Source organism: Micromesistius poutassou (genome assembly GCF_964030765.1).
Source record: "Micromesistius poutassou genome assembly, chromosome: 4".
Taxonomy (NCBI): domain Eukaryota; kingdom Metazoa; phylum Chordata; class Actinopteri; order Gadiformes; family Gadidae; genus Micromesistius; species Micromesistius poutassou.
In genome coordinates, this window is record NC_140274.1 from 13,739,012 (window position 1) to 13,763,653 (window position 24,642).

At 42.7% G+C, this 24,642-nt stretch overlaps 3 protein-coding genes across 5 annotated transcripts; 2 read left to right on the plus strand and 1 right to left on the minus strand.

Annotated features, from left to right (window-relative positions):
* Positions 1-332: 332 nt before the first annotated feature.
* On the minus strand, positions 333-3,691 carry LOC311341881 (transmembrane protein 120A-A-like). The gene is made up of 12 exons (XM_084466695.1): positions 3,465-3,691; positions 3,091-3,209; positions 2,778-2,894; positions 2,615-2,674; positions 2,169-2,264; positions 1,962-2,051; positions 1,711-1,776; positions 1,534-1,595; positions 1,310-1,402; positions 1,096-1,160; positions 772-840; positions 333-568 (listed from the first exon to the last, which is right to left on the minus strand). The coding sequence occupies exons 1-12, from the start codon at positions 3,531-3,533 to the stop codon at positions 452-454; spliced, it is 1,023 nt and encodes a 340-aa protein (XP_084322821.1). The 5' UTR covers positions 3,534-3,691; the 3' UTR covers positions 333-451.
* On the plus strand, positions 3,148-10,342 carry gdpd1 (glycerophosphodiester phosphodiesterase domain containing 1). 3 transcript variants are annotated; one of them, XM_084466694.1, is made up of 12 exons: positions 3,148-3,191; positions 3,687-3,806; positions 4,559-4,708; positions 4,860-4,902; positions 5,413-5,548; positions 6,153-6,198; positions 6,663-6,784; positions 7,001-7,090; positions 7,297-7,430; positions 8,214-8,273; positions 8,551-8,602; positions 8,976-10,342. In XM_084466694.1, exons 3-12 carry the CDS (start codon positions 4,573-4,575, stop codon positions 9,105-9,107), a joined length of 951 nt encoding a protein of 316 aa, XP_084322820.1. In that variant the 5' UTR covers positions 3,148-3,191; positions 3,687-3,806; positions 4,559-4,572; the 3' UTR covers positions 9,108-10,342. The 3 variants fall into 3 exon arrangements, with proteins under 3 accessions (XP_084322820.1, XP_084322819.1, XP_084322818.1); XM_084466693.1 differs by lacking the exons at positions 3,148-3,191; positions 3,687-3,806 and adding an exon at positions 3,987-4,211; XM_084466692.1 differs by lacking the exons at positions 3,148-3,191; positions 3,687-3,806 and adding an exon at positions 3,987-4,206.
* Positions 10,343-11,480: 1,138 nt separating this feature from the next.
* Positions 11,481-20,337, plus strand: LOC311341971 (protein yippee-like 2). The gene is made up of 5 exons (XM_084466788.1): positions 11,481-11,622; positions 16,809-17,040; positions 18,037-18,080; positions 18,649-18,757; positions 20,095-20,337. The coding sequence occupies exons 2-5, from the start codon at positions 16,924-16,926 to the stop codon at positions 20,182-20,184; spliced, it is 360 nt and encodes a 119-aa protein (XP_084322914.1). The 5' UTR covers positions 11,481-11,622; positions 16,809-16,923; the 3' UTR covers positions 20,185-20,337.
* The last annotated feature ends 4,305 nt before the right edge of the window (positions 20,338-24,642 follow it).

Sequence of the window (24,642 nt, forward strand, 5' to 3'; positions counted from 1 at the left end):
AAGGATCGAAGGCTGCCCCTTAATGACGTTGATTAAAAAAATATAATAATAATAATAATAATAATAATAATAATAATAATAATAATAATTCTAATACAATTGTCTGTTCAAGTATTCAAAATAGTAAAATGTAAGAAAGTAAAATGTGCACAAGGATAAATGGGCCGACTCACTCACTGGGTTTTAACCTTGTCAACCCTTTATTTTATTATATATATATATATAAAATAGAGAGAGAGTTTATTTTATTTTAGTTAAGAATAATTGTAATTAAATATATCCAACTATTTGATTAGTCAAACATTAAGCTAATACAAATATACCTTCACATAAACCTTAACTCTCAACTATTAATAAATTAACATTTTGATTCAATACAACTGATTAAAGGATCATTCTGGGTTTTCTTGAAGAGTAATCACAATATCCGTGGGATGAATTTCATTGTGCATCATTGATTCTTGGTCTTTGTCTCGTTCTTGCTCTTGATTTTGTGGCGTACTACGGCGACAGTGGTGAAGAAATTGCCCGTAAAGAGAATAAGGAAGCAGAGGCCACACGCCAAGACCTTAATATGATGAAAACATAAGAAGAGGATTGCGTCATTAAATATTAAGTGAATTTGGTTTATGTTTTAAAGGAGAAAGCAGACAAAAAGTAACCATCAAATGTATTTAATATGATTATTCATATTATTATTGGTTCTTCTGGTTGTTCTGCTGGGATACATAAAGGTTATGTAAGATATATATGTTGGTATGGTATACTGACCTGCCATTCCTTACAGTCTGGGAGCTGAGCCATCCCGAAGAGTGAGAGGCTATTGACGAGCTGCCAGAACTGTGACACACACACACACACACACACACACACACACACACACACACACACACACACACACACACACACACACACACACACACACACACACACAGTTAATAGCTAGACCACATCTGGTATTCTGTGTCCTGTGGTCTAAAACATGACAAGGAGTCCTATTTCGTGAGCTAAGCATTTTGTTCTGACTGGGCATGATTCAGCAAGATTTGTCAGAGAGCTGTGAACTATTGTTGGAGCTCATCATCACATACTCACATGTCCAAAAAACAGGAAGGGCAAGAGAAACGTCAGTCCTCGCCACATCCATGACTGAAATCCCTCTGAAATATCATTACCACAACCATGTATCACACAGAGTTCAGGGGAATTCCTCATAGCTTACATTGCAACGAAGACTGATCTACTTTGCAACTGTTCGGTTATTTTTCCTGGCATGAAATTTCTTTGTGGTTTCTAATGGGGGTCTCACCCATAGTGAGGTCCATGTTGTGTCTTTCTCCCAATGCTCGTAGTCTATACAGACAGCCACTCTGATAGTAGCATTGGAGACACTGGACAAAACCTGTGGACACCATGAAGAATAAACTTTTTTCTTTGGGCTTTTTGGGCTTTTATTTCGGTGAGGTGACAGAATGGAACCATGTTGTGGTGTTCTTTTTTGTGAGTGTATGACATGGTGCATTGGGCCCTTACTTTGATACAAACTGTAGGCAATAAACTGGTTCCTGAAAACTTTGTACAGATTTCCATCCGGCCTTAAGAAGAAGAAGACAAGGAATGAATGCAGTCATGTGATTGTAATGCCATTGATAAAGTACTATTATTGAGGGATGATGTTTCGGCTAGAGTCAGTGTCACTTTACACCTTACCAAGTCAGCATTACTCCTGACAAGAAGGTAGAGATGTAGTGATGGAACACCCACCAACCTTTGATTCTATTATGAATTATACAGGTTATTAGAAAGGATAAGATTACATAACAAGAAGTAAATCAGTGGTGTGAGCTGTGTGGATTGCAGGCATGTGATGCAGTTCAAATGTGATGCAGTTCAAATGTTTTCCATACATTGTTTGTCATTGTTTGTCCTCCTGCTTTCATTTGGAGATGAAACCTACTGACCTGGATCCGTTGGTAATGAGAACGCTCTCTCGGATTGTTAGCGTACAGTAGTACCACACCAAGAGAAAGTTGAGGATTGCATCAACAAATCTAGTGTTGTGGACAGACACAAATACACACACACACACACACACAGTAAACCGTAAACCGACTTGCCCTGAAAGACGTGGATCAGCAGAAACTAAAGGCGTCAAGGCTATAGCTTACCGGAAGTTGATGAAGAAGTAGCAAATGAAGGAAAATACAAGCAGTATCACCGTGAGGCACAGCTTGAACTTTTCATACTCGTCCTTGTAGGCAAATCTGAAAAGAAAAGAAAGAATTTAACAAAAAAAGAGAAGGAATCATTTACATTTACATTTAAGGCATTTAGCAGACGCTTTTATCCAAAGTGACTTACAATAAGTATTTGTCTGAAGAAAATCACAGGGACATGGTAATCTATTGGGAAGGGCTGATTTCTAGGACATATTGCTGGTATAATCTTTCCTGGTAAATTGTATGGTATTTGTAGTAATCACATGTAACACAAGATGATAGCAAGTTTGAGACTATCTAGTATATAACAGAGTAGAACTATTAATGATTAAAACAATAATTATTACACTTGTATCTTTTATTATAGGGAGTAATCATTTTGACTTAGTGCTTACTTTGCCTGCTTGCTGAGAAGAGTCACATCCACACTTCCCAGGACCAGATTTAGATAAATCCTAGATAAAGACAAAACAGCTAATTTAACGGGACATTTCTGATATTTGTTTAAGGTCAGAGACTCTTATTGTCCGGCATTTAAACAAAGAATACAATCTTAACCCATTTTTCTTGGGAAGAAATGATTCCATTTCCAAGAAAAGATTTGGTCTTGTCTTGATTTTTCCATTCATATCCTCCATGGATTTGGCTTCTTCCGCTGTAAGGTCTTTGCTGCATCTGGTAGAAGGAACACAAATTGAAAAGATGCTGAAACATGATATTATTGTTATTGTAATGGAATGTTATTGCATTCGTTAACATCTTCTTGTTGTCGTATTTGTTGTATGAGAAAATGAGTGTGTGTGTGTGTGTGTGTGTGTGTGTGTGTGTGTGTGTGTGTGTGTGTGTGCGGGTTTGCGTGTACAGCATCCACCTCTTGATTGACTGGGACATCTCCTTTAATCGTCGCCGCTGATTGGAGATGGCAGAAGAGCAGCTACTCTGCAGCTTGGAGATCTCATCTAGTTTCTGCAGGTAGATCTTGTATGTATCCTGGATAACACGTTGAAGGATAGCATTTCTCAGCAAAATACAGACCTCAAATAGTATTGTATGGGTATATGTGGTTCATCGCATTTATGTTGACACAATATAAAATAATAATCATAATAATAATAATAATAATAATAGATATATCATTACAGACATGAAACAGTGACACTGTTATTATAGCATATATAACAGTGAGTATATATGCTATAATATCATACCATTTAATATATAAGAATACTATTAATCCATTCCTACCTGAATGTTCTGATACTGCTCGTCCACACATTTCCACTCCTCAAGGATCGCTGGTAAGCTCTGGGACATTTTGTCTGTTAACCTGAGTAGGCTTGTAACCAACTAGAGAAGAAGACTATACATCAAGGCTTAATCGTATTCATTCTAATAAATCTACAGTTAAAAGTTAAATGGAATATATCTTTCAGGGTGTTAAATCTAAGTTTCTAACTTAATGTTTAGGTTTATTGCTGTTCTAATGGACTTTGACTTGGGAATGATGTTGACGTGGAGATTGTTCTGCTGGAATACGCCCTTTTACCACTTTGTTAATCGGTCCCTCACAATCAGGATCAGGAGTAGGTGAGTCTACTGCAACACATTGAAAGCAATACTCTATAAGATAGGTTTTGTTATAAGATTCAATCAGCACCCTCTCACGATCAATCCAATAACATTAGGTGGTATAGATGTTGCTGTGGTGCATGTTTTGAGGAGGAATCCTATTCCATATACACCTCAGGTTGACCTGTTCGTGTTTTGTGCTTTTGGATCTATTTGTCACTGTGCGTAACAGCATGCACGACTACAGCTCCATCTAGTGGATTCAAGGGTCTATTAACAATGTTGTGTGCCGGACATGTTGCGCATGCGCTACAAACCCTATTTGTTTTTGACAGCAGCAACCTTCGGCTGTTTGTATGTCGTGTGTCAGCCCAGCGGATTGTTTCACTAAACAGCTGTACAATCTCATCGGAATTAGGTTAGGTAACTACACTGTTTTATTTTTTATAATGATCCATCCATAGTTTTAAATGTTCCTAAATTAGCTAACTTTAGGAGCTAGCTGCAGCTACTGCCCACAGACAAGTAAAAACTGCTTCTCATCGACTCACTTAATACACTAGTATTTAGACTATTTCTTGAATTATTACTTGTTAGTTTTATTGATACAAATGAGATGGTTAAACTACTTAGGTCTTATGTGTCTTGTATTACTCACTTCCAGCGGTAATGTTTGTTTATGTCAGATCAGGAGAATACCGGTATTATTTTATTAACAATAACGTTATGCTATTCTATTTTAATGTGTGTGTAATCTACTTTGTTTTCAGTGCATGGTCTAAAGATGTGTGCTGCGGTCTATGTTTGGTCTACGGTAACCGGCTACGTCCTCACGTCTGCTCTATTGATGAAGTGTCCCACATTACTACATCGGAGGAAGAGGGAGACTTTCGTCAGCAGACACATCTCGCATCGTGGAGGTGATTCTATGTTGTTTATGCATTTGTTATTTTATAACAGACGATTTTCATATTTTGGGTTGCAAATCCAATTTTATTTTTCTTTCCATTATGTGTTTTGCAACCATGTATCAATCAGAGGAATTGATTGAACAACACCTTTTTGTTACAGGGGCAGCTGAAAATCTGGAAAACACTATGGCAGCTTTTAAGCAGTGAGTCATTTGTGTTCTAGTGTTATAGCAATGCCAGCCAAAACCAGGATAAGCTTGTCATGTATCAAGTAATCCAGTGAATGTGCATCTTTCTATGCACGTAGTTGTTTATGGTGTCTTGAAATTTCTTTAAGGAGATATTGTGTCTAGGACAGATTCACAGAGCTTTTTATCACCCCCTCCCCAGAAAGCTGTTGTCCTTAGGGAAATGAGGCATATCCCCTTATCTGTGATGCATTTGTCTTACATCAAAGGTGGGAACATTTTATCTCAAGGCCTAAGATTCGGCAAACAGATAAATGCATGAGGGGGTCACTGATTTCTTGTGACCGGTTCACGGCAGGCAAAAGGTTAACAAAAGGGGAGCTAGACTACTTCAGTTACAAGATGGGATGGCTTGTTAACAAAACCTGAAAAAGCATACTCAAAAACATATCTACTTTTCCATTAGAATGTTTATGTATTTTTGTGTGTGTGTGTGTGTGTGTGTGTGTGGGTGTGTGTGTGTAGTGCTGTGGATCTAGGTACAGACATGCTGGAGTTGGACTGTCACCTGACCAAAGATGAAGAGGTGGTGGTGTCGCACGATGGTAACCTGATCCGGTCCACAGGCATGGAAGCCTTCATCTCAGATGTGGCATACGCTGTGAGTGGCCATGCCCCTTTTATCATCCTAGTTGGCAGGAGACATTCCAAATCGTATTAATTCTAGTTCCAAACATTCAAACATTACTCTTTGTTCTTCCTCAACAAGTAACAATTTGATATGGGATTTTGGTTTGTATATATATTTGTTGGCAAAATTAAAAGTTTACGCCAGGATGTAAATTGATCTCCAGCACTTTAGGATAGGATACCAGGGGAAAAAACAGCATTGTATTCTGCAAAGTCATGCAAGTTGAAACAGTTGAGTTGGAACAGTGTCAAAACAGGCATCGAAGCTGTGCAAGGTCTATTTGAAGTTCAAGGTGGAACAAGAAGTGATCATCCCCAGCACTTTGTCCCCAGATCAAACCCACATCGAGTAGCCTCAATGTTTTAGAAAGGGGAAACATAACACAAGCTTCATGTCACTAGTTTCAAATATCACAAGCTTCTTGTCACAAGTTGCAAAGTTATGTAAGTTCCTTAAAACTCTATAAACTACATGATGAAAGATCAGTATGACAGTTTTTTGCCAACATTGTACATTTGTTTAGAAGAAAGCTCTTGGTTGATGTTTCTGCCTGTGGTATGTGTGCTATTGGCAGGATCTCCCCAGTTACCTTCGCAAACTGGATGTCACTTTCCAGAGAGGTAAGCATATCCCATAACAACGCTCGTTGATATCAAGAGAAAAGTAATCTGAACAAACAATTAAATATATAAATATATATATAAATAAATAAATAAATAAATAAAATATAGATAGTCATTTATTTTGATTAACAATAAATGTGTGTAAGTGTTATAGTGCATTACATGTGGTGACTTGAACAATTCTTTAGTCAAAATTTCACATCGACGCCTACCGTAGGAGCTTTTGAAATGTAACCTACTAACATACTACTCTTGTTCTAGAAATAAAGCTTATGGATCATTTGCATGAACTACAACCAACAGAAATACACTGGTTCGACACTGCTTCCCAAAGCACATAGGATGTACTTGACCCAGACGCCTAAGCGCTATGGACAAGGCTAGACTGTCACATGGTTAACTAGTGGTGGCTGCAGTGGATCTGATTGCAGGTCTGGTGTGTGTTGTTTGCATGCATGCAGAGTGTTACTGCGAGGCAGGGGAGGACAAGTGCATGCCTCTGCTAAGGGACGTGTTCGAGGCCTTCCCCAACACCCCGGTCAATGTGGACATCAAGGTCAACAACGACACACTCATCAAGAAGGTAGCCGTCTATCTCTTCCTGCGAGGGCCGTTCACTGCTGTCTTGCTAATGGAAACACATGTGTTTATTTTTGTTTATGGTTTAATCATAAAAAAGACAGTGGTTTTTAAATAGCTTTTCCATTTATGTGAATCACGATGACAAATGGTATGTTTAAAGAGATTTGGGGGGTAAAGTGTATGAAGTAAGTGGGTCTGCATGTCATTATCACCCCAGGTCTCTGAGATGGTGATGCAGTACGACAGAGAGCATCTCACCGTGTGGGGCAACTCCAGTAACAAAATTGCCAAGAAGTGCTACAAGGAGGCGAGTCACCACAAACAGCGATACATATATACTCCCTTTGATCATAATAATAATGTAGAGTCAATGATTTGAATGTATAAATAAAATGGTGTGTTGGTGTTTTTTTTATATTATGTTCTATATTTCTTATATACAATAAAAAAAAATCTGTCATGGTAAAACTGTAAATGTGTGTGTGCGTGTGTACGTTTGTGTGTTTCTTTCAGAACCCTCGTATCCCTGTGTTGTTCAGCTTGGCCCGTGTTCTGCAGCTGCTGGGGCTCTTCTACACCGGGCTCCTGCCCTTCGTCCCCCTCAAGGAGCAGTTCCTGGAGATCCCCATGCCCTCAATTATCACAAAGTCAGAGCACACACACACACACATACAGACACTAGTCTAATGACCCTTTTTTATCTAATAATTTAGTTACCAAACAAGAACATTAATTAACACAAATATTTATTCAATTTAAGAGACTATAGAAAGTGACTATAGAAAGTGACTTTATTTGGAGACTGTTAAAGTAGGACTTGATAATGCTATAGTGTCTTTTCGAGGTCCAAAGTTATTTTTTATGTCCTTGCTTGTATTTAAAATACCCTGTGTGGCCATTTAATCTCCTGGCTCATTCCACTGGGATTTGGGTTTCCATTGTATCTCAGATTCAGGAGTAGGGCATTAGTCTCCAAGTGCATGGCATTTCACTGCAGTGGGTTAAGGATCAGGCACTGTGTATGACAGTCCCACTCATAGCAGCCCTTAAATACACATCTTTGGCCCCTGAAGAGGATCACAGGATTAGTTGGAATTAGCCTCTGTGATGGAGTGTGTTAAGTGTTTCGGGGCCCCCAACAATGATATTCATACATGTCGTTAGGCATACGTCATAAAAATAATATCTAGACCAGAATACATTAGGAACTTAGCTTTAATCTATATACTGGGCAAGATTTAAAAATATACATACCATAACCGTTGCTCACAGTTAGTCACTAAGGAAAAAATTGCTAATCAGTAGCATCATTGTTTGCGAAAGTCTTCTGAAACTATGTTCTTGTATAAAATGAACTATTGTGGATTTCAAATCATGTCTATCTTCTCTGCTGTCATCTATACATTACACTTTTCATCATTGTCTTACAGATTAAAGGATCCTAGCAAAATAACCAGGACCCAGAGAGTCATCACATGGCTTGCAGATTCGTAAGTGTTGGACGGACGGACGGACGGATGGACGGACACACACACACACACACACACACACACACACACACACACACACACACACACACACACACACACACACACACACACACACACACACACACACACACACACACACGTCACTCTTACATGCATGCACTTTTGGAATGTTTCATTGCTCAGACTCACCTCTGCGTTGTTCCCTCCCTGTACCACCAAGCACTTCTTCTTGTGACCTTACCTGCAACTGTGGACTGTCTCTTTGCTTGTCTTGCAGCCTGCTGATGAGGAAAGCTCTGTTTGACCATCTAACCGCCAGAGGAATACAGGCAAGATTAATATTGAAATGCCAATATTGAATCTTCTTCTGACCGGTTACCACTGTATACATCACGTTTACCGTATGTGTGTGTATATATAGAGCTATAGAGAGGGATCTACTGGTGATGCAAAGTTGGAACTTATGTCATACTTATGTATCAACGGAGCACATGCACCTCATTGTATTGAGTCTCTGTCCAAACGTGTTGTTGCCGGTGCACTCATAAGATACACAAAAAGAAAAACAGGAAAATCAAGAAATTCACAGCATTGCAATTAGTCATGTTTCATTATGCCTTGATCCGGTTATTCCTGGATTCCATTCTGACAGTCAACACGTATAAGGCTCAGTGTGAGTTATTTTGTCTGCTCTGCTCGCAGGTGTACATCTGGGTGCTGAACGACGACGAGGACTTCCAGAGGGCGTTTGATTTGGGAGCCACGGGTGTTATGACAGATTTTCCCACCAAGCTTAAAGACTTCATCGAGAGGAATGGCATCACTAAGCCCTAGTGACCTGCTAGCTTACCGACACTCTGCCCCCCGCCCCCTCCATCCAGCTTAGCCTACAATCTGACTGACCTGCCAGGACCACAGCACGTGGCCAGTGGACTGAGGCAGTTCCTGCCGGGCTGTCCGTCACAGTTTCAAACATCCTGCAACAGGGGCCTTGCCACCAATACTCTTGATACCCTTGCAAATATAAACAAACAAACAAACCAACAAAATATATTTTTGCACTGGAAAAACATTGGAAAACATTGAACTCACAGTATGTGGAAAGTTGGACTCTCTCAGCCTCCTCCTCCATGTTTGGGTGAATGAGATGAATGCGTCCTTAGAAGGGGGTGAATGGGGTGTTTACACTGTGGGCCTTACAGAGAACACACACACGCACGTGCGCACACACACACTCCATGCTGAAAACCATCAATATTCTTTTTGTTTTATATATATATATTTTTTTTCTTTTTTTCATTTCAGGGTTGTTTGAAATGCACATTGGCACACATTGGCATTATTCTCCTGCCTTCTGGTGTAACACTGGCATGCTTTTGGTTGTACAGACACTTGACAGGTACTGACAGGTACTGTGACTATGAGGTTCACATCAAAATAAGTTGATATGCAAGGTACAAAACAATATGTGAAGCAAACATACTTATATGGTACTTGTTTCAAGAATTATTGTCAACTATATAAGCAAAGACAATTGAAACAATGTTTCATGTCACACAATAATGTCACTGGCAAGAATCGACAATATGCTACCAATGATTCTGGATATTTCTTGATGTACTGTGCAAAGGCCACTGAGATTATGACGCCCCAAAAATTAATACGTTTTTGTGGTGTGACGTGAATGTAGTTTTGGCTGTGCAATGGTGAGGTGTAACAAATTGAATTGTTTGTGTACTGTTTGACATTTAGTGGCACATCACTGAATTTGTGACTTGTAGTAATCGAGATGGTGTTAATGGCATGTTATTGTTTAAAATGTATAACGTTTTCAGAGATTTAATTATTGTGAGAAATTCTTTTTTTTTTGTTTTGATTTTAACAAAATCTGTTGAACCTTATTAAAAGGTCCCATTAAGATTCCTTACATTCCATGTATTTGCAGATAATAAGTACCTAATTTCATTATAATATTAAGGACGAATCGAGGGATTATGTGTGCCAAAAAGTGGTGGTGGTTAAATTATATTTGTTTCCACTGTATTGGGATAATAAAAACATTGATTTGAGTTTTGTGAGTATGAGCTATATTATTGCAGTATAATATTCAATTCACAGTAATAAATTGAACAGCAGATGGCGCTACAAACATGTTTGGAGAAAAGATGTGGATACTGTTTTCATGCAGCACCCAACATCAAAGCCGTCTTCTTGCTCTACATGTGGGACATTGTTTTTTTCCAGATGTTTTACCTGGACTGTTTTGCTGAATTCAAAATGTTGGCCAACTTGATGTAAATTCGAAATGAAAATTGAATAATCTTTCGCAACGTTTCTTAGGACTATAATTGTTAGTCCCACTTTTTATTGTAGCATTTTATTGTAGCATCTTACACATTTTACACATTTTATTGTAGCATCTCAATCTAGGCTTAGGGCTATTTTGAATATGGGCTTGCATTTGTCCCTACTTTTTGCCTAGTTGTTCGCACCAAAATGTATTTTACTCCAAAAAAAATGTTTCTATAGATTGACTGAAGTAAATATATAAATTTGTTTTTCAAAAACTTGTAAATGAACACTTCTGTTTTCAGTATGAGCCAAAGAAGTAAGAGCGTGGTCCAAAAGAACAACATCGTCCTGGCAGACTAGTTTATGACCATACAATAAATGCAAACGATAACGGTTTTTTATTTAAAAAAATAATAATAATAAATTTAAATCCTAAATCAATGGAAAAATATAATAACAAATGCATAACGTGGGTCGCTTTTGGTTAATTTCCTGTTTTTATAAATCAAAAACACGTACTTCTGTTAAATCTGAGACAGCAGTGGGTTTATTGGATACCCATATCGACTCACGACCAATAAGCTCTGTTGCTATGCCCATTCGCTTTGTTGGTTGGCTGTAACGCCAGTCAATAATTTATCAAGCCTTGATACGGTTTGATTCCTGCGCTCGTTCTTAGAGGTAGTTGCTAGATCCAAGGGTCCGAACGTACAGTAGGCGGGTCCCTTACTCCGTTCCATGGTTGGTGTCTATGGGTGTCAATGGCTGGTAACGGAGAGAGGTACGCCCAACTGTAACAGTGATAGGTTGGTTACGAAGAGACGTATCGCCAACCATACGTTCGGACCCTAGGATTTAGCAGCTACCTTCTTGAAAACTCTTTTGGGTACAGCTGCGTACTGGCGCGTCAAAACATTGCGTCTGCACGACTTACCAGAGCTGGAGAAGTAATTTACCGAAAGGAATGCGAATGGGCGCTTAGAATTGGCAGTTCAACGAGGACAACGAGGAGGTGCTACTTTCTTTAGTGGTGAACATTTTTTTCTTCATTTCAAAGGTAAAAAACAAACCTTGGTATGTTTTGACATGCATTGCTAGTGATGCGATTGTTGTCATCCTTTGTTTTTAAATAATAAACATGGTGGGTGAACAGTTCGTTGCGATAAAACTTCTTACCTCTGTGAAATGCAATTGTATACATCGGTAGACTTTCTGCTACAATGATGCATGGCGGGCTGCCCTGTATGCGCCATCAGCTCTCAGTGGGCGCAGTGACTGGCGCGGTACTCGCACGTCAGCAAAATAAAAAATAGAATCATCAATGCAGACTGGCAGATGACTGGGCCGTGATCACTCCGCTCATAGCTCACAGGTGATCGACCTGAACATTTGTTTTGAATGAAGTAGGCCTTATTGTGGTTTTTGAAGTCAGACGTGTGTGCCTGCACGTTTGTTTAGATCACGGGCAACATGGCAAAGCGGGCATCAGCGTGCTCAGCCTGCTGTCTGTGGTCGCTGAAGTTGTTAAAGTAAACCGACGTTATTCATGTTGTCAATAATCCCACATCACTTCAAACTGATGCAGCTCGCTCTGTTGATAGTAGCCTATTGTTATTGTTTGCTTTATTTTCTTAGTTTGTTATTCTGTTGATAACATTGTTCAGAACTGATAAAGGCTTAATACAATATTATACCTACCTGACTACTAGGCCCACCAGATTTTTCCACGTTAATGCTCCTTTAGACCTGCAAAGGGATTTGTTTAGTTTTTTCGGTGCTTTATCTTAGCTATGTCTCAGTTGCATAGACATTACGTTTGAAAGACTTCTTATCACAAATATGGTCTTCTTACTTTTGAGTCAAACCTCTCAAAGAGCACTTGGACTATACGGACTGCTACTCCCCGACAAACCAAGTCAGTTTCAAACAGCCAAAGCAAGACCAGTCAGTTTCAAACAGCCAAAGCAAGACCAGGCAGGCAAGAGCATGCTACATATCATGATAGTGATCGTCTATACAAGACAGAACAGCAGTCAAGGTCCTCAACCCAAGATTCCAATCTAGTGATATACTTGAATCACTAGATACTTGTGTGTGTCTATAGGTGTTTATGGGCCAACATGTAAACTAGAATGGGTAAAGTCTGAGAGCTCAACGGTGAATAGACACTACTATGAAGTACGGTCTACTACTATGAAGTACGGTCTACTTCATAGTAGGGTCTATTCACCGTTGAGCTCTCAGACTGTACCCATTGTAGTTTACATGTTGGCCCATCCACCATGCAATGGTGGAGGCACTACAATATTCTAATGGTGGTGACTACGATAACATTCAAGTAAATTAAACCAAACAGTCCATTTGGTTCTTCTGTGGCAGATGATTCTACTTCTATTACTTCCACCAATACCACTACACTACTACTAACATTATGGATCAAAGCCCAGCATACATGAAGCCAGATGAAGAGCTCTGGTCTTGGTATGGGTTTTTTCCTTGATGCCAATTCTACATGTGCAATCTGTGCATGTGCAGTTTGTACCTAACAGTTTTAACTTTGAGTTGTTAGCCGAGTTTACTATTTTAAGTTAATAATGGTGTAATGTAGCTCTTGGAATATATAAGCGGCTGTTAATGTTAAGAGTTTGCACTGGCCGTAGCTTCTATATGGAGTTCAATATTGGTAATATTGATAGATTGTTGTGGGGTCAGAGTTGGGTGCACCACAAGAGATAATCAAATATCCATATCATGGATCCAAAACAAACATGATGACATACTGTTGGGTTCATCATGTTCTGCGTCCACATATTTTCTGTAACTGTCTGGAGAACTCCACAGAATAATTCCACTAAAAGAGAAAACAAGCAACCCCCAAAAAGGCAGATGGGGGGGGGGGGGACTGTGACTCACTGAGGGGGGTGTAAATGCCTTCTTTTGTTTGCATCGGCTCGTGACTTATGGCCGCTCACAAACTATCCTGATCATCGATCCTGTGAAATACGAACCAGGGATCGCTGCCAGAGTTGCGTCAGAGAATGTAAAAAAAGAACAAAACACTGCGTGACATCACCACCACCCATGGAAACAATCTCATATCAGGGTGACCACCCTGACTCTGGCCTGTACTGGTCCACTGTCTCATCCCGGGCTGTGGCGGATGAGGTCATTGTGTTGTATGCTAATGAGCCTGATCGGAGCCGTCACGAGGGGAAGGATGAGAGGGAGAGGGCGGGAGGGAGGGAGGGAGTGTGGAAGGGAGGGGGGTCGTTAAGGACAGGGACCAGCCAACACAAGGACAGATGGGCCATACACTCCATCACTCACTCCTCCTCTTTATTTTCCCCTCTCCTTATCACTTTTAACTGCTGCCGTGTGACTTCTCACTCTGCCTGGCCTCCATACCTCCAGCTTCCTCTCGGCCCCTCCTTCTTGTTTATCTTTCCGTCTGCTTCTCCTTGTTTATCTCTCCGTCTGCCTCTCCTTGTTTATCTTTCCGTCTGCTTCTCCTTGTTTATCTTTCTGTCTGCCTTTCCTTTTTGTCTTTCGGTCTTCCACTCCTTGCTTTCATTCTTTCTTCCTCCAATCTTTCTATCTTTCTACCTTTACTTGATCTCTCCCACTTCTTTCTCTTGCTTTCTGTTGGCTGACTCTCCTCTACTCCTCTCCTCCCCTGCAGGAGCAGCAGTGGCAGCAGCATCAATGTGTGTTATGTAACAAAGGTTGCTGTTAGAATAGACGGGCCCTTGGGCTGATAAGGGCTTGTGCACGTAGTATATTTTTGCTGTTGCACAGACTGGATGACTGTGTGTGTACAGACAGGCATACAGAGAGATGGACAGACATACAGAGAGATTGACAGGCATACAGATGGCCAGACATACAGACAAAGGGATGGACAGAGAGATGAAGGGACAGGAGGAATCAGAGCAAGACTACACTTAATGAAGGAATACAGAGGGATACAAAAGGCATACAAATAGACATGCAGGGGTAGGGACATAAGTCAAACAAAACAGAAAGACAGATGGATCGGGGCATAGGTAATTTAGGACACAAATAAGGAGACACGACTTGAATGATTCAAAGGAAACATGCATGCAATGCATGTATGGTTTCAATGAAAAATGATGACAAACAAAAAAAGAAATTTGTACTAAAAGGAGGCTCAGACATGGATAGTCAGTGGACTGGTCATTTTTCTGTTTGTCTAGCAAAGTTTTCCAAAGTGACTGGGTAATTCAATTTGCTTTCCAAATGCCCATTATTCCTAAAAAGATTTGCCTGATGGCGTAGTCCTGGCCTTGGTCTCATGAACAGGGCTGCCAGGCAGGGCATCGTTGTATTTTTGACTTCTGAACAAGTGAACGTCTATTTAGCCTTCCTAACATAATATGTAGATAAATATATCCAATGATGACTTAGACCAGGAAAAAGAGAATGTTCTTGTTTAACTGAAACATTAACTAACCCTTAACTAAGTTGTACTGGCTCTCTCAAATCAAATACCTTGAGAGCCATTACTTCTCCTTTTATGTATTTAGATTGCAGAAGAAAGCCTTTGGTTCACGTACTGTTTTATGCTAATGAGTCATGTCTCGTCTGGGCTGTCTGTTGGACACATATTCATGGAGTCCTGTTGCATTCTGGGTTTGTTCAGCTGCATCACACTTGATTGACACTGAGCAATTCATCTGAGATGTTCTTATACGACAAACAATACCATTAGCTGTCAAAAATGTTAACTGCAAGGATTGAGGTGCGTGCATGTGTGCTGATCCCGATGTGCCTCATGAACGTAACAATTATTTGTTCTGCAAATGTTGTTTGGTTGAATCATGTTCTACGCATTCTCTCTGACACAATGACAACATCCATGCCGCCCTTTCCTTTGCAACTGCTCAAACCAATCGTGTGTCTCTATTTTATTTCCAGTACAGTATACCTTAGGTGTGTCTGTATTATTACAGATCTCCAGTGTGTTTTATCATAGTGCCTGACTGTTTGTGGGTGTTGGAGGAGAGAGTCATGGCTGACTAACATTCCACGGTTGGAAGTCAGAGAAGAGTAAACAAAGACATACTCGTCTGTTTTATTGATTTACACCCCAGACGCATCACCCTGAAATACTTCACCAGGCCCTTTCTGACATCTACAACAATCAAACAGCAGAATAGTAAACATTCCTGTTTGTTTTTACAGGTACACCATTTTTTCAACATTTACCTTTTTAACTATTTGGCAAATAGGCTCTTGATATTTGTAGTATTAAGTATGAAGTATTATTATGGTTCCTTGACACTACACATAATAAAGATATAACCCAGACATGGCGAGCATCACACGACTACATACAATCCATCAAATAAGGATACAGCTTCAAGTGGGACCCTTTAGAAACAAGAGATGGAGCCGGTTCATATCAGCCCGAGGTATGTCGCCAGCGCCCTGGGGCCGGGCTGCTAAACCCAGTGAAAACACACCCGGCCCTCCCTGCTGGCCCTCCGCCTGGGGACGGCTCCCAGGCCACCTCAGCTAATCTTCCCCTCCAGTCACCAGGGCATCCCGGCACTTGTGTTTGGAGGGCTTACTCTATTTAGATATGACGCGCTCAGTGCAGCAGCAGGACCCTTACAGCTGTGCTGCCGGGGTTAAGCTGATCATCCGCTGCTGTCCGGTAGTCTCAAAACACAGAGATCATAATTTGGCCGCCTCACTTACTATGGCTGCGGTGCTGCAACGTCGGCTGTGGCCGAGCTTGTTGTGCAGCAGAACGAATTTCACGAGCTTAAAATCTGGGAGGGGGGAAAGGAATATGGGCTCGCTGGCTTGCAAATATATTTTCCATTTAGACGGTAACAGAACAGCGTACAACGGTGGTGATCAATCAGTGCTTTGTTGCTCCGGTGGGATCTGTCTCTAAAACCCTTCTGGTACATGAGTGGGAGTTACCGGGGGCCGTGTGTATATCCAATGTGATACCCCTAAGAGTTCACATTCAGCCTCCCTTCCCTAATTGGCTGAAGTCAAGTCTCTCCATGCTAGACGAGGGGCTTATCCATTATAAATGACTGACCTGGCAGCAACAAGTCTGTTCCCATATTGCATTCCATATCCACTGGAACAGAAAGAACCAGTCCATTACACAACCTCTGCAGCCACAGCCACAGCCCCACCCCAACCCCAACCCAGTCATGCTCTCCCTGTGGCCTCCTCCCTCCCTCCCCCCTCCCCTACCTGCAGGTTCGTGCCTCCCTCCCCGCCACCCACCACGGCCCTCACCTGTGTCCTGCGGTGCTTCCCATGCGAGCCGAACTGGGCCGGCAGCCCCTTCTTGCACCGCCCGCCCACCCCGCCCATGGTCCGAATGACGCGCTCCAAGACGTTCCAGGCGTACCTGCCGAGCTGCCATCGAACGTACAGCTGCATCCACTGCCGGGCTCACCTGGCCAACCACGATGAGCTTATCTCCAAGGTAACCGGGCACGCCACGCACACACTCTGGGCGCGTGTGCCTTTCGGAACTGGCTTCCTGTGATGTGACTCATCTCGCTAAGAACCGGTTGCCCCTGGAAACAGTGGGAACACATCTCACGTGTGAAGCGGATAATTGTTACACATTGTGAGAATTAGAAGGTTGTTTTGAGTGTTGGGGTCGCAGAGTCTTGGTTATGCAAGAGACAGCCATGGAGGGAGCTCAGACACATGTATTATGACAGACGATGGGACAGGTGTCAGTGAATGGATTACCTTCTGAGTGGATTACTGGGTCGGTTGATGAATGGTTGATGAATCATAACATTGACCATATGCGATAATTATTGTGACACCTGTTCACCAGGAACATCTCTGAATGTAAAAGATACACAGTACTTGACTGGACTACGTGTAGGAATTTTACATCCATATATCACTGTCAATTGTCATTATATGACTAGGTTGTAATTAAACAAAAAAATACTAATAATTAGGCCCTCCCCAAGTTCCCAGAAAGCTCAGGGGCTTATTTCTGTTGTATTTGAACTGGTTTGGATTTGCCGGGATGAAGGAAGGAAGTGACTTCTAAGTGCGGATAATGTCAAAAACATCCTTTCTTTCAGAACTCTAAAATTTTACATTTTATGTGCATCATATCCACTGATGCCGCTTATGATAAGTTTATGGTTGTTATTGTCTCAACCCACAGAGCTCGGACATTGCTCTCACGCTCGGGCAGGCTGCAGTTCACTTAGCGGCCAAAGGACTCAGTTATGAGAGGGAATTTCTGTTTCATACAAACAGCCCCTTTTAATGTCTCAATAATTATATTATATACAGCATAATATATGTAAGATGCATTCAACTTTTCATATCGAAGACAAGCAGCCTCCAACTTGATTGTTGCTTGAATAGTTCCATAGGATAACACTGTCTGCGTTATAATAAAATGTTAGCTCTTAATCATTTAACCTCTCTCTCTCTATCTTTCTAGTCGTTCCAGGGGAGCCAGGGCAGAGCGTACCTGTTCAACTCCGTGTAAGTAACTGATCAGCACAGCCGACTCAACCTCCATTTTGAGCACATTGAGCACAAGTATTGTTTGGATTTTCACTCTGTACAGAGTGAAAAACAAGACGCTTTTAGCCTGCGATGGACAGTTCACAATTTCCATGATAATAAAATCAACATCTCAAACGAGTCCCAGTGGACATACAGCTAAAAACATCCCCCAACAACAACATTGCCATTATCAGTGGCAATGAAGCTGTTTGAATGATTGCTGTTTGGTCTAGCAGCATGACTTGTTATCATCAGGCCCCCTGAGTGCGTGTGTGTGAATACTGTGTGTGTGTGTGTGTGTATGTGTGTGTGTGTGTGTGTGTGTGTGTGTGTGTGTGTGTGTGTGTGTGTGTGTGTGTGTGTGTGTGTGTGTGTGTGTGTGTGTGTGTGTGTTGCATGCGTGTGTGTGGCAGTGAGTGACTCACTCTGTACAGACTACATCTGAAAGCTGTGGGAAATGAACTTATCTCCTCATACAAATTATATATTATATTGAGTCTCTCTCTCTCTCTCCTCCCTCTCCCCCCCCCCCCCCCCCTGCCAGGGTAAACGTTGGGTGCGGTCCCGCCGAGGAGAGGGTGCTGCTCACAGGCCTGCATGCTGTGGCAGATATCTACTGTGAGAACTGCAAGACTACCCTGGGCTGGAAATACGTACGTTTGTTTTCCACCCAACACCCACACTCCCAGCACTGCACACATGGCACGTAGACAACGACCATGTTTAGACGGGCATGATTCAGGAGGCTCCTAATGCGACACATGTTTCGCTTTATCCGCACCACCGCTTCTATTTTAATCCACTTCCGCTGGGCTAAGTGCCGATGAAATGTAAGCGTGGAATAGATCGAGGCAGGAGATGGGATCTCTGGTTTGGGACTGACTAGCAACTATTTGTTGCTGGTGCGTGTTTTTGTTGCATGTGTTGGGGTGAATAAATAAGGTTTATTCATGGTCAAGGTTTATGTGGTACAGTTTGTTGACCTCACCCAGGCAGACCCAGACCCATGCTGGTGTTCTGGTCCCCCCACCCCCTCCCAATATTGATTTGATTTGACCTTGACCCCCAACGCCGCCACGTGCTAACTGGCCCATTTATCAGCAGGGCTGATCTTGTGCAGCTGTTGTGGGGGGGGCAACATCCCATAATGACAGAGGTGAGAGAGTTTGCAAGACACGTGGCTTCATGGATGAGGTGTTTGGGGGGGCGGGAAGCCAAACAGGCGTGTGTCCTCTGATAGCCGATAGACATGTCGAGACTTATTGACGTGCTCTTAATTCGCAAACATCCAACAGTCCCGAACGTGTCAGTCATTGCCTGGCTTAAGTACAGTCTTAATAGGAGGTGTGGTAGCATAACACAGCCGGATAAATGGGTCACAAACACACACGCACGCACACACACACACACACACAAACTCTTAGACACTAGATATGTGTAAATGGAGGGCAGCTATTTATACGAGATGTGGGCAGGGCTGCTGGTCCTGCAGTCTTCCTGCTTCCAGAATGACCTAGTGCACTTCCACGTGGATCTGATGAAAACGCACCGGCGGCACAAACCAAAATAGCCCAAACCAAAACACGGCCTCCAAGCTCCACGGTCAACAGAGAAAATGTTTATTTTAAGTCTACCTGCGGGATGGTGATACAGGGGAATAGGGTGTCTACATGTGGGCCAGTGTGTGTCAGAGGTGGCTGGAGTTTTAAAGATGTTTCCTTCAAAAAGGACTGCTTATACTTACCCTTCAACCCATGTCAAGGGATTCAATCCACTTGAAATCTGATGACTGTACCTCTGCAGTGACGGGAAATGAAAGGACCGTTGTACGTGACACATAGCTGACACCCAGGGAGAAGTCAGGGGTAGCAGGTCACCTTTGAGTCACTCAGTGGTCAGAGTGAAAACGTGAAAACATCCCACTTTCCTTTTTCCGGATTCAAATCGCTCAATCTCCATTTATCCTGTCTGTCTGTCTGTCTCTCTCCAGGAGCATGCCTTCGAGAGCAGTCAGAAGTACAAAGAGGGCAAGTTCATCATTGAGCTGGCCCACATGATCAAGGACAACGGCTGGGACTAAAGGCTGAGGCCGCTCACACACACACACACACACACACACACACACACACACACACACACACACACACACACACACACACACACACAGAGAAAGAAGGACACACAAACGGATGGACAGTGTCAGCGTGGCCGGATGCAGCGATACTAAGACTGTGGAGAGGTTTGGGGAGGGTGGGGTCCGGGATCGGGGTGGGGGTGGGGGTGGGCGGGCCCGCAGTTGATGAGGGTGTGAGACTTTGATTTGGCTGATCTTTAACCCCCTGTATCAAACAACGCCCCAATCCTTCATGGTTTTCCCCTCTCGAGACCCCCCCCCCCCCCCCCCATGTACAGTGACTGCAAACACACACACACATACACCTGGTCATGTCTGACCCATCCGGGCAAACAGCCGAGATGTGAGGTGGCTGTGACTATAGAGAGAGACGTTGCTGAGGTTACAAGACCACACAGCAAATGCTGAGACACACACACTTTCATATGTTCGCATACACACACACACACACACACACACACACACACACACACACACGTCCAAACCAAATCCATGCATGCAAACATCCTTGCACAAACTATATACAGGTTTTGATATATGTTCAGAGACACAGTCTGGACACATACACACACGTTACAGAAATCCTAGTTTGTTAGTGAAGATATATATAGCAATAGAAAGAACAGGTTTGTTAGAGACATACTTTACACTGTTTGAAACCAGCAGTAGGTGAGAGAAGGAGGAGGAGGAGAGGTGGTGGCGGAGGAGAAACCAAACGCTCCCGTTTTCTTTTCGTAATGTAACAAAAATAGTACAAAAATACACCACTGGAATCGTTCGTACAGCATGTAACATCGCTAGCCCTCTCTTAGCCCTTAGCGTCGTGGTGCGTTGTAGGGACGCGGATAACACGTGGCCCAGGGGACGTGCCAGCGCAGGGAGAGGGGACCAGCCCCTCAGTCGGCTGGCCTGACCTGGCCTGGCACAGTTTCACCCTGGCCCTGTTCTCCCAGCTGATGGCCATTGTCCTCTGTCCTCAGCGTGGCTGAGCTAATTAGACATGATTATAACAAGAGATCCACCTGATCACAGCAGGCCAGCAGGGCCAGTGATGAGGCCTGGGAGGGAGGCCCTGTTTGGAGGCGAGGCTGGCCCAGTATGGAGGGCTAGGGTCTGGCCTGGAGGCCATGGTAACATAGGAGAGCCTCCTAGATGGAGGGAGGCTGGCCCAGTACGGAGGGCTAGGGTATCTGGGTATTTCTTTGAAGAGATCGGCTAGCCAGGTATGCTCACTGGAGATTAACAGTGACCAGGCTCAGTAGGGGCCGCTGGCGCCAGGACTAGGGCGACAAACAGCTGTCAAACCCGACTCAGAACCCCCCCCCCCCCCCCCCCCCCCCCCCCCCTCTCGCTCCATGAATCTGATCCCCTTTACAGCAGCAAAAACAGGGCCTTTGAATATGATTCCTCCTTCGGTACACTAGCTGTGTAATGCAACCCGCAGGGCCTCTGTGTGTGTGTGTGTGTGTGTGTGTGTGTGTGTGTGTGTGTGTGTGTGTGTGTGTGTGTGTGTGTGTGTGTGTGTGTGTGTGTGTGTGTGTGTGTGTGTGTGTGTATGACGGCCGGTCGGCAGCACGCATCCACAGCGGCCGCCGTTCGCAGCTTTGGACAGGTTGTTCCACACAACGTAAGCGTGTCTCAGGTTAACTACTTTTGGCTGGGTTTCCCAAAGGTAATGCAAGCACCATATGCGTCTTTCTGCCATTTTAGGTCAACGGACAACTAAAGTGTGACAGTGCACGGCTAGTGCTCTGGATTGTTCCAAATGAAAAAATATTGAAAAATAGTATTGAAGTTTCCAATTGGCTTTTACTGAATTGGAGTGAGATTGTCGTGGGAGCCAGATAAATTTTATTTTGTTTACTGCACTACATTTACAGTGGATTGAGTTATGAATTGATATGAGGGAAGGAATATGTTTTATAGTTTATAGCACTCCAATGCGCTCCCAGTGTGGGAGGACTGTCCCTGTGGGATATTCCTCGGAAAATAGGTCCTTGACTCACTGCCCTAATGAAATGACTTCAGCCCAGTTAAAGGAACACATTTACAGGGAAAAGCAATATGGCAATGTTTGAATGAAACATACAGTCCTTCTCGTTCGCATTTTCAGAGTTAACAGAAAAATCTCCTTTTTGGTCACTTTGGTCCCCCTGTCATGTAAGGTGTCAGGCATTATGCCATGTTGGTTTTGACACCAAGTTTAAAGGGGGAGGGTGAGTAATGATAACTTATTTTTGCACTGGGTAAGGAACCCATTTCATTACTTTTGTATTATTTTATTGTGTTTTGCTTTGTTTCCTGTCTATGTAAACAATAGCCCTTTGAAAAAACATACAGACTTGACTGAATCCAAACAAACAGCTTTTAACGTTTAAAATGCTATTCTAAACAACGGCAAATCACTGATTGACTGGACGCCGTGATTGTTCCCAAACAACCAAAGACTCCCGTCCACAAATTACCAAACAGAAATATCAAAAAGGGTTACAAAAAAGGGGTGTTGTGTGTAGCTGAAAGCAAAGGTTGTAGATTGCCTTTCTCTGTGATATAATGCGTTAATATATAATTTGTAAAAGACAGATATTAATATATATGAAAATACATATATTCTATTGACTGTATTCACCGTGAGAATTGCATTCAATGTCCACACGTGTTACAGAGTGTAAATAGCGTTAATGTACTGTGTTTTATCGACGTATGATGACAAATGAAGACTCATAGGCAATGTCATGCTTCTTCTCTGGTACCCCATATTGGCTGTACGATACTTATTACGTTTTTTCTGAAAATGTTCTAATTTTAATGTTTTTGTAATGGAGGATGCTGATGCTGACTGTATATCATTGCATCTTCGTTCAATTAAAATGCACCTTGATATCTGTATGGATGTATGCTGTTTTTATTGTCACCATTTTCATTTGTTGCATGCAATCTTTCCAACCTTGTTTAGGAAAGGGGTCTGTGTGTGCGTGTGCGTGTGCGTGTGTATGTGTGTGAGACATTAAACTGCAGAACCACATAAAGACATCTGATAAGATGGATTGAGTACAACAACAAAAAAAGGCAGGGACCAACAAGGAAAGATATTTTTTCTATTCAATGCTAAAATGAACCTCAGTAAAAACGAAACAATAAGCTAAAATGAATGGAGAGGCCAGCAGAGTAATAATTATACAGCTGTTGTTTGAGATAATAGCCCAATTTAGTCCTCACCGAGATGTAACTGCACCTGTCCACCTCTTATTTGCTAGTTGCCATGGAAAAAATAGGTGCATCATCATTTTCCTAGCAAAATAGCACCTTCACCTTGATCTACAACTAGACCTATAGTGTGGGAAAACAACAGATTGCTACTCCACTGTCAGTGCAGATGAGTATTCAGCGCTTGACAATCTAATTCACACCTGTGAGTCACACCCCACCCCCACCGAATCCATTTGGTCATCTTTATTATCTTCACTTTCCTTTTCAATCTCCCTCGCTCTCTCCCATTTAAATGTTGTGGAGTGTGTGTGAATGATGGCTGGTTTAAGCAGCCTCACCTGGCCCAAGTCAGTTGGATACTGGAGCTAGGTGAGGCTGCACACCTGTTGTACATTGAGCAATCACTGTGCACAGGTTGAACCAGCCATCGTCACACCCACCCACTCCGGGAGGTACCTGGAGCATGGCGGCGCGTTACGCCTTCTGCTCTGCATATTAATCTCAACCGTGGCAATAAACCGCTTCCAACATCACCGCCCTGCGTCCTTGTCTTGGAGCAGCCCAGTTAAAGCCACCCAGGTGCAATGGGCAGCCACAGAGGTGCCGTGTAGCAACAGACATTGCTAAAAATGTATTTTATTTGGTTCACCTCTTTCTTACACGTCTCCTTCTCATTCACATATTTGCTGTGTGTGTGTGTGTGCATTATTTTGTTTTGGTAAAGTGTCCCTCCAATTCCTTTCCAGGCCTTTCTCTATCCCCTTCGCTCCCTTTTTCGGTCTCCGCCGACTGGCCCACTCCTTAATGTCCCTGCAGCAGATGGAACTGTGTTTGCATTGGGGACAGGTCTCCTAGCAACCTCGGCTCTCTTCCCCAGAGTGGAGTGGAGTGGAGGAGTTAGTGTCTGCCTCTGTCTGTCGTCGTCTCTCTGTGCCTCTCTCTCTGACTCGCTCTGTTGAGTGACCTGTCTCTCTGGACCCATTGCTGCTGTGTTTATGACTGCATGTTTCTGCCTGTGCCCCATCATTCCAAATGTCGAACGCCCACTGATTGCCCTGGCAACGCAACACAGGCACACTGCTGCATGCAATAATTTCTACGTGTCCAAATGAATAGATCCCCTGCGCAGAGACAGACTGACACACACATACACACACACATTTTTTCCCAACCTTATTCTGACCTAGATTATTC